Source organism: Nelusetta ayraudi, unplaced genomic scaffold (genome assembly GCF_046127955.1).
Source record: "Nelusetta ayraudi isolate G7.1 ecotype Tasmania unplaced genomic scaffold, CSIRO-AGI_Nayr_v1 ptg000084l, whole genome shotgun sequence".
Lineage (NCBI taxonomy): Eukaryota > Metazoa > Chordata > Actinopteri > Tetraodontiformes > Monacanthidae > Nelusetta > Nelusetta ayraudi.
The window spans coordinates 4,172,298-4,185,193 of NW_027466134.1; the positions used below are offsets into that span (position 1 = coordinate 4,172,298).

General features: G+C 45.7%; 3 protein-coding genes across 3 annotated transcripts; all 3 read right to left on the minus strand.

The window, feature by feature from the left end:
- Positions 1-1,453: 1,453 nt before the first annotated feature.
- On the minus strand, positions 1,454-3,719 carry LOC142900772 (tripartite motif-containing protein 16-like). Its single transcript, XM_076045287.1, has one exon. It carries the CDS (start codon positions 3,667-3,669, stop codon positions 2,005-2,007), a length of 1,665 nt encoding a protein of 554 aa, XP_075901402.1. The 5' UTR covers positions 3,670-3,719; the 3' UTR covers positions 1,454-2,004.
- A 1,043-nt stretch (positions 3,720-4,762) lies between these two features.
- On the minus strand, positions 4,763-7,501 carry LOC142900771 (tripartite motif-containing protein 16-like). Its single transcript, XM_076045286.1, has one exon. The coding sequence runs from the start codon at positions 7,451-7,453 to the stop codon at positions 5,495-5,497; it is 1,959 nt and encodes a 652-aa protein (XP_075901401.1). The 5' UTR covers positions 7,454-7,501; the 3' UTR covers positions 4,763-5,494.
- Positions 7,502-8,278: 777 nt separating this feature from the next.
- LOC142900774 (tripartite motif-containing protein 16-like) lies at positions 8,279-10,685 on the minus strand. The gene has a single exon (XM_076045291.1). The coding sequence runs from the start codon at positions 10,671-10,673 to the stop codon at positions 9,012-9,014; it is 1,662 nt and encodes a 553-aa protein (XP_075901406.1). The 5' UTR covers positions 10,674-10,685; the 3' UTR covers positions 8,279-9,011.
- Between the last annotated feature and the right edge of the window lie 2,211 nt (positions 10,686-12,896).

A 12,896-nucleotide genomic window follows, 5' to 3' on the forward strand; every position in this document is an offset into this window, starting at 1 on the left:
GACTCAATAGGACACCACCGGGAAACTTACTTCAGAATGAGGTCGTGGACTGCAGATATTACCGCTCACAGTTAAAACAACCTCTTCTTCTGTGGCGATTCTTCTTACACTTCTAATAGATGTGGATTATAACTCTATATGGTAAATAGCGCCAACTACTGAAAAGGAGGGACTTCACAGTCAATAGGCGTCATTCATGTGTCAATCATCGAGGGAGGGGTGGTCCACCTCTTCCGCGAACCAGCCAGATTGCAACCTTGCAGAGGGAGTGTCGGAGCGATCTGAGTTTTTCTTTTCTTTTTTGTTTATTTTTGTTTGGGGTGGATCATATTGAGTTAGTTTGGTATTGTGAAAAAAAATAAAACCTTTTTTTTTTTCCATCTTGTTGGGGGGGCAGCCATGGCATTTAGTAGGGCAAACACACACACACACACACACACACACACACACACACACACACACACACACACACACACACACACCCTGACACTCGTCTTCCCAGAATTGGTCAGGACGTTAGAAGCCCCGGCCCCTGTGCTCCCTGAAGCCAATCACAGCCCTGTCTGGTCGTTTCCTCCCCTTCAAGTCAAACTGGTGTCGTTTCTGAGGAAGTTGGAACTCAGTCAGTCAGTCAGTCAGTCAGTGGTCTCTCAGAGGTGAAATGGCTCAGTCAAAAGCTCAGCTGGACCCAGAAAAAGCAGAGGAGGAGAGGAGAGTCTATAGCTGCCCTCAGTGTAGGAGGACCTTCACACCAAGGCCTGTCCTGGAGAGGAGCACCATGTTAGCAGCTTTAGTGGAGACCCTGGAGACAATCACAGACACTTGTGGAAGTGAAGTTCACGTTGGTTCACCACTGACACTGACTCAGTCCAATTTTGTGGGAAAAAACAGCGAATCGACTGCCTGAATTGTACAACTGCGTATTCACAGTTGTTCCTTCATAATAGACCACTGCTGTCATGCAAAAAAGTTAGTTTCAAATGTCTTTTTATTTTAAATTATTGTGCTCTGGCCGACCATGTATTTGCCGAGAAATATATACATATATATATATATGTATATATATATATATGTATATATATATATATATATATATATATATATATATATATATATATATATGTATATGTATATGTGTAATGGCACTATTAATGTGTAATGGCACTATTAAGTACTCTGTATCACGATCGGCGAGTACTGAAATGCAAGTACTCGTACTGTATTCATTATGTTAAAAACTCGTGTTTGTGTGTGTGTGTGTCTGTTTCCTTGTCGCTAAGCAGCAGATGAAGCTACTTTGCTAAGTGCTGGTTGACCTTTGACCTTGGACTGACTTCCTGCTGACTCTCTGACTCCCCCCTCTGGTGACCACCTGGTTCTGCAGCCTGACATCAGTCACATCGGCTCATTGACTGCCACCAGTTCACTGCAAGGAAACACTGCCACTGTCATCTGGATTGTCTTGTTGCTTTATTGATTCAATTCAAAAGTTGATCATTCACTTGACATTGTTGTGGAATATAGACTGATGGCATATTTCATGAGTTATTGATTCACTATTGTCACATTGAGCCCAACAAACAGAATAAAAAAACAAAAATTCTCTCAGAAAAGTTTCATCATTGAAGCTGATTCTTGACAAACAGATCATCAGTCAGAAGGTTCATCAGATGGATCAGTTCATGAAAGGTCAAAGGTCAGGAAAGGAGTCTAAACCGATCTCAGCTGTGTTTCCACAGTAATAAAGTTGTAATGTGGACTAATGACACATTATTAATCTGTGGGATGAATCAGCTGCAGAGGAAGAGAAACAACGTGGCACAAACTTCCAGCAGCCGTGGAGACAAAAATCAGGTGGACAACAGTCACCAGGAGCACAAACAGGAATTGGCGTCCAGGCCCCGCCCACAATGTTTGACTGACAGCCGGAGACACTGGTCAACAAACATGAAGAAGAATAATCAAAGGTGAAAATTCAGTTCAGAGTCTCTCTGACGACTTCAGTCACACTTTCATCAACTCAGCAGAAGAACTTGGATAAACAGCAAGTCCAACATGTAGCGGCTGAGTGAAGGAGGTCTGGACTCTGTGGAGGAGCTTCATGGTTCCAGAGACGCTGTAGAAGGACAGAAGACCTGCTCTGTGGTCCAGGTACACTCCATGTCTGGAGGACTGAGGACCTGAGACATCAGTGTTGATGCTGTTTTGATAAAAGTCATATCTACCTGAGGAACAATATAAACTCCAGGATTTGTCATTGTATCCAAATGCACTTTCCTCTGACCCTCCTGCTCTGCTGATTTTCCTGTAGGCCACTGCTACACCAACCAAGTATCCTCTCCACTCCACCTCCCAGTAACATCGTCCAGTCAGACCTTCTCTACTCAGGACCTGCAGCCTGTAAGTGAATCTGTCCGGATGATCACAATAAGACTGAACTTCCTTCATGTCTGTCACTTTTCTGTACTCCTCAGATAATAACAGTTGTTTGTGTGCTGTGTTTGGATCCAGAGTGATTTGAAGTGAATATCTGAGGAAGTCCTCTCTGCTCCTTGGTTCTGGTTCTGGCAGTAGAACATCAACGTTGTTCACTGTCCATGAGATGTTTGTCTGAGTCTCCATCAGAACTTGCTGTATTTCATCTCTCAGCTTGGTCACAGCTGCTGCCACGTCCTCAAAGTATCTCAGAGGACGGATCTCCAGGCTGGAGGAGTCTGGAGAACTGAGTGCTGGCAGTGAGGAGAACCTGTGGAGAAACTGGCTGTGGTCCAGTGTTTTTGAGATCTTCTCCAGCTCAGCGTCTCTCCTCTTCAGGTCAGTCATCTCCTGCTCCAGCTTCTTCTGAAGCTCTTTGACTCGACGCACTTCTGCTTCCTGTGTGGATCTGAGCTGCTGCTGCACCTCAGAGCGTCTTTTCTCCAGCAGACGGATCATCTGGGTGAAGACATCCTCGCTGTCCTTCACTGCTTTATCTGCAGAGCTTTCGATGGACTTCACCTCCTTCTGAAGCACCCTCAGGTCCTCCTCTCTTTGCTGGACCTTCTGCTGGATCTTCTGCCTGGTCTCCTCCAGCTCTCTTTGCCTCTCAGTCCTCTCTGCTGCTGCTGAAACAATGTGGTGACCTTGATGTTCCTCCACAGAGCAGAGATAACAGATGATCTTCTGATCAGTCCGGCAGAAGATCTTCATCACCTCATCATGACGAGGGCAGATGTTCTCCTGGAGCTGCTGGCTGGGTTCCACCAGCTTGTGTCTCTTAAATGTAGAAGACTGGAGATGAGGTTGGAGGTGAGAGTTACAGTAGGAGGCCCGACAGACCAGACAGGACTTGAGGGCCTTCAGCTTCCTCCCAGTGCAGACATCACAGGCCACATCTTCAGCTCCAGCATAGCAGTGATCAGCAAGAGCAGCTTGGAGTCCAGTCTTCTCCAGGGTCTCCACTAGAGCTGCTAACATGGTGCTCCTCTCCAGGACAGGCCTTGGTGTGAAGGTCCTCCTACACTGAGGGCAGCTGTAGACTCTCCTCTCCTCCTCTGCATCCCAGTGATGTTGGAGACACCTCCTGCAGTAGCTGTGTCCACAGGAAGTGGTCACTGGATCCTTGAGAAGATGCAGACAGAGGCAACAAGAGAAGGTTTTTGGGTCCAGCTGAGCTGCTGACTGAGCCATTTCACCTCTGAGAGCATCTGACTGTCTGACTGACTGAGTTCCTACTTCCTCAGAAACAAAACTAGTTTGAATTGAAGGGGAGGAAACAACCAGACAGGGCTGTGATTGGCTCTAGGGAGCACAGGGGGCGGGGCTTCTAACCTCCTGACTCTTTTCGGGAAGAGGAGTGTCAGGATTTGAGTGTGTGTGCGTGTGTGCACTCGTTTCCTTTTTGCTGAAGACACACACACACACACACACACACACACACACACACACACACGGCATGCCAGCCTGCTATGTGTGTGTGTAGGTCTTGAACTTAAGACACATTAAACCTAAAGCCATCAGTCTATCTCAGATAATCTGTCAGCATGAGCATGGTGGTATGCACTTCATTGAATTTATATTTGCCAGCGTACATTCAGTAAAACACTGTGTGCTGATTAAGAATCTGCAGTTCTATACAAAGCAAATGCACTCGTGACTTATCTCATATTTCCCTCCAAATAGCCTCATTCTATGGGTGTGTCGTTGTGAGCTCCATCTAGTGGCAGGAAATGCATCTCTCCTGGCTGAACCAGATATTGCAATTACTGACACATCTGGATTGACAGAGGCGATGCTTTTTCCAATGCAATTTAGATTTTTTGTGACAAACTGATCTTGAAGAGATAAAAAAGTGAAAACACGATAGGTGGTGTAGCTGTCAGTAGGTCCACGTTTCCTATTTTTATATTATAATTTTTTTTATTACAAACTAAAAAAAACATTATTCAACTTATACTAATTAATAATGAAAATTGGTGTCTTTTAATCAAAAATAAATCACAAGTTTAAAGCTCATCTAAAATTCATCACTCAAACACATTTAAATTCAAATTGTGCCATTTAATTAACAAGATCGGTTATAATTAATTCAAGCTCTTAAAATAAACAAAACCAAAGCTGCTCCTGCAGTGCAAATTAATATTTATATAATGCTGCGACCATATGGCTGATCAGTTTTCACTGTGAAGGGAGGAGGAGGTGCTCAGACGTTACTTACAGTGTTGAATAGAGGAACTGAAAGTGATTCATTACTCAATAGTGGAAGTAAATGCAAAACAAACTGTTTAAACTTTGAATAAGAATTACATTTTTTGTTTATCAACCACAGCAATTAAATGTTGCTGTGCTACAAAACAACTTTACTAAAGTTGTGTCACTCACAACTATACAGCACCATAAGGTTTGACTGTTATATAAAAGGAATCGTACGAAACACCTGAATCTCTTCTTAACTTTATTGAGGGCCGCACAAAAATTCCATTAAGGAAACAACAGACTTGATCATTCACTTGACATTGTTGTGGAATATAGACTGATGGAATATTTCATGAGTTATTGAATCACTATTGTCACATTGAGCCCAACAAACAGAATCAAAAAAGAAAAATTCTCTCAGAAAATGTACATCCATTAATCGGATTCTTGACAAACAGATCATCAGTCAGAAGGTTCATCAGATGGATCAGTTCTTGAAAGGTCAAAGGTCAGGAAAGGAGTCTAAACAGACCTCAGCTGTGTTTCCACAGTAATAAAGTTGTAATGTGGACTAATGACACATTATTAATCTGTGGGATGAATCGGCTGCAGAGGGAGAGAAACAACGTGGCACAAACATCCAGCAGCCGTGGAGACAAACATCAGGTGGACAACAGTCAGCAAGAGCACAAACAGGAAGTGGCGTCCAGGCCCCACCCACCATGTTTGACTGACAGCCGGAGACACTCGGCAAAAAACATGGAGACAGAAGAAGAATCGAAGGTGAGAATTCAGCTCAGAGTCTCTCAGATGACTTCAGTCACACTTTCATCAACTCAGCTGAAGAACCTGGATGAATACCAAGTCCAACATGTAGTGGCTGAGTGAAGGAGGTCTGGACTCTGTGGAGGAGCTTCATGGTTCCAGAGACGCTGTAGAAGGACAGAAGACCTGCTCTGTGGTCCAGGTACACTCCCACTCTGGAGGACCGAGGACCTGAGACAACAGTCCTGATGCTGTTGTGACGAAACTTATATCCACCTGAGGACCAATAGAAACTCCAGGATTTGTCATTGCATCCAAATGCACATTCCTCTGACCATCCTGCTCTGCAGATGTCCCTGTAGGCCACTGCTACCCTAACCCTCCCTCTCCACTCCACCTCCCAGTAACATCGTCCAGTCAGACTCTCTCTGCTCAGGACCTGCTGCCACCAGTGAGTGAATCTGTCTGGATGATCACGATAAGACTGAACTTGATCCATGTCTGTCACTTCTCTGTTCTCCTCAGATAATATCAGACGTTTGTGTGCTGTGTTTGGATCCAGAGTGATTTGAAGTGAATATCTGAGGAAGTCCTCTCGGGTCCTGGGTTCTAGTTCTGGCAGTAGAACATGAAAGTTGCTCACTGTCCATGAGATGTTTGTTTGAGTCTCCATCAGAACTTGCTGTAGTTCATCTCTCAGCTTGGTCACAGCTGCTGCCACGTCCTCAAAGTATCTCAGAGGACGGATCTCCAGGCTGGAGGAGTCAGTAGACGGACTGAGTGCTGGCAGTGAGGAGAACCTGTGAAGAAACTGGCTGTGGTCCACTGTGTGTGAGATCTTCTCCAGCTCAGCGTCTCTCCTCTTCAGGCCAGTCATCTCCTGCTCCAGCTTCTTCTGAAGCTCTTTGACTCGACGCACTTCTGCTTCCTGTGTGGATCTGACCTGCTGCTGCACCTCAGAGCGTCTTTTCTCCAGCACACGGATCATCTGGGTGAAGACATCCTCGCTGTCCTTCACTGCTTTATCTGCAGAGCTTTCGATGGTCTTCACCTCCTTCTGAAGCACCCTCAGGTCCTCCTCTCTTTGCTGGACCTTCTGCTGGATCTTCTGCCTGGTCTCCTCCAGCTCTCTTTGCCTCTCAGTCCTCTCCGCTGCTGCTGACACAATGTGGTGACCTTGATGTTCCTCCACAGAGCAGAGATAACAGATGATCTTCTGATCAGTGCGGCAGAACATCTTCATCACCTCATCATGACAAGGGCAGATGTTCTCCTGGAGCTGCTGGCTGGGTTCCACCAGCTTGTGTCTCTTAAATGTAGAAGACTGGAGATGAGGTTGGAGGTGAGAGTCACAGTAGGAGGCCTGACAGACCAGACAGGACTTGAGGGCCTTCAGCTTCCTCCCAGTGCAGACATCACAGGCCACATCTTCAGCTCCAGCATAGCCGTGATCAGCAGGAGCAGCTTGGAGTCCAGTCTTCTGCAGGGTCTCCACTAGAGCTGCTAACATGGTGCTTCTCTCCAGGACAGGCCTTGGTGTGAAGGTCCTCCTACACTGAGGGCAGCTGTAGACTCTCCTCTCCTCCTCTGCATCCCAGTGATGTTGGAGGCACTTCCTGCAGTAGCTGTGTCCACAGGAAGTGGTCACTGGATCCTTGAGAAGATCCAGACAGAGGCAACAAGAGAAGGTTTCTGGGTCCAGCTGAGCTGCTGACTGAGCCATTTCACCTCTGTGAGCCTCTGACTGACTGACTGACTGAGTTCCTACTTCCTCAGAAACAAAACTAGTTTGAATTGAAGGGGAGGAAACAACCAGACAGGGCTGTGATTGGCTGCAGGGAGCACAGGGGGCGGGGCTTCTAACCTCCTGACTCATTTTGGCAAGAGGAGTGTCAGGATGTGTGTGTGTGTGTGCGTGTGTGCACTCGTTTCCTTTTTGCTGAAGACACACACACGCACACACACACACACACACACACACACACACACACACACACACACACACACACGGCATGCCAGCCTACCATGTGTGTGTGTAAGTCTTGAACTTAAGACACATTAAACCTAAAGCCATCAGTCTATCTCAGATAATCTGTCAGCATGAGCATGGTGGTATTCCCTTCATTGAATTTATATTTGCCAACGTAGATTCAGTAAAACACTGTGTGCTGATTAAGAATCTGCAGTTCTATACAAAGGAAATGCACTTGTGCATTATCTCATATTTCCCTCCAAATAGCCTCATTCTATGGGTGTGTTGTTTTGAGCTCCATCTCGAGGCTGGAAATGTCTACTGGTTGAACCAGATATTGCAATTACTGACATCTGGATTGACAGAGGTGATGCTATTTACAATGCAATTTAGATTTCTGTGACAAACTTCTCTTATCTTGAAGAGATAATAAGGTGAAAACACAATAGGTGGTGTAGCTGTCAGTAGGTCCACGTTTCCTATTTTTATATTATAATGTTTTTTATTACAAACTAAAAAAAATATTATTCAACTTGTACTAATTAATAATCATAATTGGTGCATTTTAGTCAAAAATAAAATACAAGTTTAAAGCTCATCTAAAATTCATCACTCAAACACATTTAAATTCAAATTGTGCCATTTAATTTACAAGATCGGTTATAATTAATTCAAGCTCTTAAAATTCACAAAACCAAAGCTGCTCCTGCAGTGCAAAAATAATGTTGATGTAATGCTGCGACCATATTACTGATCAGTTTTCACTGTGAAGGGAGGAGGAGGTGCTCAGACGTTACTTACAGTGTTGAACAGAGGAACTGAAAGTGATTCATTACTCAATAGTGGAAGTAAATGCAAAACAAACTGTTTAAACTTTGAATGAGACTTTGTATTTTTTGTTTATTAACCACAACAATTAAATGTTGCTCTGCCACAAAAACACTTTACTAAAGTTGTGTCACTCACAACTATACAGCACCATAAGGTTTGACTGTTATATAAAAGGACTCGTACAAAACACATGAATCTCTTCTTGCCTTTGTTGAGGGCCGCACAAAAATTACATTCAGGAAACAACAGATTTGATCATTCACTTGACATTGTTGTGGAATATAGACTGATGGAATATTTCATGAGTTATTGAATCACTATTGTCACATTGAGCCCAACAAACAGAATCAAAAAAGAAAAATTCTCTCAGAAGACTTACATCCATTAATCGGATTCTTGACAAATGGATCATCAGTCAGAAGGTTCATCAGATGGATCAGTTCATGAAAGGTCAAAGGTCAGGAAAGGAGTCTAAACAGATCTCAGCTGTGTTTCCACAGTAATAAAGTTGTAATGTGGACTAATGACACATTATTAATCTGTGGGATGAATCGGCTGCAGAGGGAGAGAAACAACGTGGCACAAACATCCAGCAGCCGTGGAGACAAACATCAGGTGGACAACAGTCACCAGGAGCACAAACAGGAAGTGGCGTCCAGGCCCCGCCCACAATGTTTGACTGACAGCCGGAGACACTCAGCAACAAAGATGAAGACAGATGAAGAATCAAAGGTGAGAATTCAGCTCAGAGTCTCTCAGCCGACTTCAGTCACACTTTCATCAACTCAGCTGAAGAATTTAAACTAGCAGCAAGTCCAACATGTAGCGGCTGAGTGAAGGAGGTCTGGACTCTGTGGAGGAGCTTCATGGTTCCAGATACGCTGTAGAAGGACAGAAGACCTGCTCTGTGGTCCAGGTACACTCCCACTCTGGAGGACCGAGGACCTGAGACATCAGTCCTGATGCTGTTGTGACCAAACCCATATCCACCTGGGGAACAATATAAACTCCAGGATTTGTCATTGTATCCAAATCCACATTCCTCTGACCCTCCTGCTCTGCTTATGTTCCTGTAGGCCACTGCTACCCTAACCATCCCTCTCCACTCCACCTCCCAGTAACATCGTCCAGTCAGACTCTCTCTACTCAGGACCTGCCTCCTGTCAGTGAATCTGTCTGGATGATCACAATAAGACAGAACTTTCCTCATGAATGTCACTTTTCTGTTCTCCTCAGATAATAACAGATGTTTGTTCACTGTGTTTTGATCCAGAGTGATTTGAGGTGAATATCTGAGGAAGTCCTCTCTCTGCCTGGTTTCTGGTTCTGGCAGTAGAACATCAACGTTGCTCACTGTCCATGAGATGTTTGTTTGAGTCTCCATCAGAACTTTCTTTATTTCATCTCTCAGCTTGGTCACAGCTGCTGCCACGTCCTCAAAGTATCTCAGAGGACGGATCTCCAGGCTGGAGGAGTCTGGAGAACTGAGTGCTGGCAGTGAGGAGAACCTGTGGAGAAACTGGCTGTGGTCCAGTGTTTTTGAGATCTTCCTCAGCTCAGTGTCTCTCCTCTTCAGCTCAGTGATCTCCTGCTCCAGCTTCTTCTGAAGCTCTTTAACTCGACGCACTTCTGCTTCCTGTGTGGATCTGACCTGCTGCTGCACCTCAGAGCGTCTTTTCTCCAGCACACGGATCATCTGGGTGAAGACATAGTCGCTGTCCTTCACTGCTTTATCCGCAGAGCTGTCGGTGGACTTCACCTGCTTCTGAAGCACCCTCAGGTCCTCCTCTCTTTGCTGGACCTTCTGCTGGATCTTCTGCCTGGTCTCCTCCAGCTCTCTTCGCCTCTCAGTCCTCTCTGCTGCTGCTGACACAATGTGGTGACCTTGATGTTCCTCCACAGAGCAGAGATAACAGATGATCTGCTGATCAGTGCGGCAGAACATCTTCATCACCTCATCATGACGATGGCAGATGTTCTCCTGGAGCTGCTGGCTGGGTTCCACCAGCTTGTGCTTCTTAAATGTAGAAGACTGGAGATGAGGTTGGAGGTGAGAGTCACAGTAGGAGGCCCGACAGACCAGACAGGACTTGAGGGCCTTCAGCTTCCTCCCAGTGCAGACATCACAGGCCACATCTTCAGCTCCAGCATAGCAGTGATCAGCAGGAGCAGCTTGGAGTCCAGTCTTCTCCAGGGTCTCCACTAAAGCTGCTAACATGGTGCTCCTCTCCAGGACAGGTCTTGGTGTGAAGGTCCTCCTACACTGAGGGCAGCTGTAGACTCTCCTCTCCTCCTCTGTATCCCAGTGTTGTTGGAGACACTCCCTGCAGTAGCTGTGTCCACAGGTAGGAGTCACTGGATCGTTGAGAAGATCCAGACAGAGGCAACAAGTGAAGGTTTCTGGGTCCAGCTGAGCTCCTGACTGAGCCATTTCACCTCTGAGAGCCTCGGACTGACTGACTGACTGAGTTCCAACTTCCTCAAAAACTAAACCAGTTTGAACTGAAGGGGAGGAAACGACCAGACAGGCCTGCGATTGGCTGTAGGAAGCACAGGGGGCGGGGCTTCTAACCGTCTGACTGATTTCCAGGAAGAGGAGTGTCAGGGTGTGTGTGTGTACACTCGTTTCCTTTTTGCTGAAGATGCACACAGACCACATGCCAGCCTCCTGTGTGTGTGTCTGTGAGTGTGTGTGTGTGTGTGTGTGTGTGTGTGTGTGTGTGTGAGTCCCTGTCCAATGAAAACATGACCTTGTTTTCATATCAACATATTCTATTTTCTCAATATGGATGAACTGAGCGAGTGTCAACTTGTAGAGGCTCTGCCTTCTCATTGGTCAACGAGTCCGATAATCAGGAGGGGGGGATGGTCCAACCACAAACAGGAAGTTTGAGAGAGAAATGTGTGCGTCACACTCTTTATAGCATTATGCTAATTGTGTGTGTGTGTGTGTGTGTGTGTGTGTGTGCTTGTGTGCGTGCACACTCTCTATACAACCTCTATCAAAGCTGCTGATCTACTGCAGAAACGAAGCGGTCAACTCCTCCTCCTCTCTTCTTCTTCTTCTTCTTCTTCTTCTTCTTCTTCTTCTTCTTCTTCTTCTCCTCCTTTTTCTCCAACTCTCTATCCCCACACAAGTTCACCTGCTTCCTCTCTCTCTTTCCTCATTCTTTTGTTGAAATCTCCCTCTTTGTGGTGTCGCTCTCCTTCCTTCCTTCTTCCTGTTTGCCCTCCTCTTCTTCTCTCATCCTCCTCTCTCCTCTTGTCCCACTCCCTTCCTTCCACCTTCCCTTCCTGTCCTCTTTTCCCTCATCTTCTTCCACTCCTCTCTGTCTGTGTCTTTTCCCCCCTCTCTCTCTCTCTCTCTCTCTCTCTCTCTCTCACTCTCTCTAACTCCACTCTGTCCTCTCTCTGTTTCCTGTCTTCATCCCTCTTTCCTTTGACCTGTGTGCTGTTGCCCCCCCCCCCCCACCACCACCCTCAATAAAACCTTTTCAAAATGCTCTCAATGGTTTGGGCTGGTTTTTCCTGCAACAATTTTCATTTGTGCTGCTTGAGTTCTTGAGATATTAAAGATGACTGCAAAGGTCACTCACCCCCCCCCCCCCCCCATCACCAACCAAATGTCCAAATGAAGTCCAAACGGTCTGGTTTGGTTGTGTTGCGATTGTGCTGCTTTGTGCACAGGACATCAAATGTGAATCACGGCTGCGAAGTGAAACAGTTGAACACATATTGGTCTCTGAGCAGCCGACCACTGTCGTCATCAGGGGAGACGGCAGGATGGTCCCAGTCTGTGTGTGACAGCGCTCACACGCTACGCACACGCTCGCACACACACACTCACACTCGCGTGCCAATGAAGCAGTAGAGGAGAACGAATGAGGAGGAAAAATTAAACAAGAGGAACGTTATTAATCATCCCAAACTCAAATGCGATGAAGTCAGTGAGCTCCACTATTTATCAAGTGTTTTACAGGCTTCTGGACATACACTAACACAATTTCACTCACATTGGCAATGGATTTCACCTACAATGCATTACACGCACAATACATGCCATGCCTATTGGCTTGAACACGTGTATAAAGGCCTTAGCAGACATTGGATTGGCTGGCTGCACACTCAGCTCTGTCCATATCCAGGACCAAGGTGTTGCTATGGTCACATTTGCAACAACGTCCTCCTTTGCTGAGCAGAGAGCTGCAAATAGTGTGTGCTCGTCTACCGCTGATGTGTTGGTCATCTGATTTATGAGGAGAAATAAAAACACGTGTGCAAGTCAATATTCAATCATTGACTAATGAAATGTTTCCGTGAATTTCAAGATTCATTCAAAGATGCAATAAGGACATGATGGATATTGACTTTATCTGGTTGATAACATCATGTGGAAGTCACTTCATTTTATTTAGCTCACCTCACATGACTGAACACACTAGTGAAACCTTAGTAGGCCTTGGACTTGGACTGACTTCCTGCTGACTCTCTGACTCCCCCCTCTGGTGACCACCTGGTTCTGCAGCCTGACATCAGTCACCTCAGCTCATTGACTGGCACCAGCTCACTACAAGGAAACACTGCCACTGTCATCTGGATTGTTTTATTGCTTTATTGATTCAAAATTTGATCATTCACTTGACGTTGTTGTGGA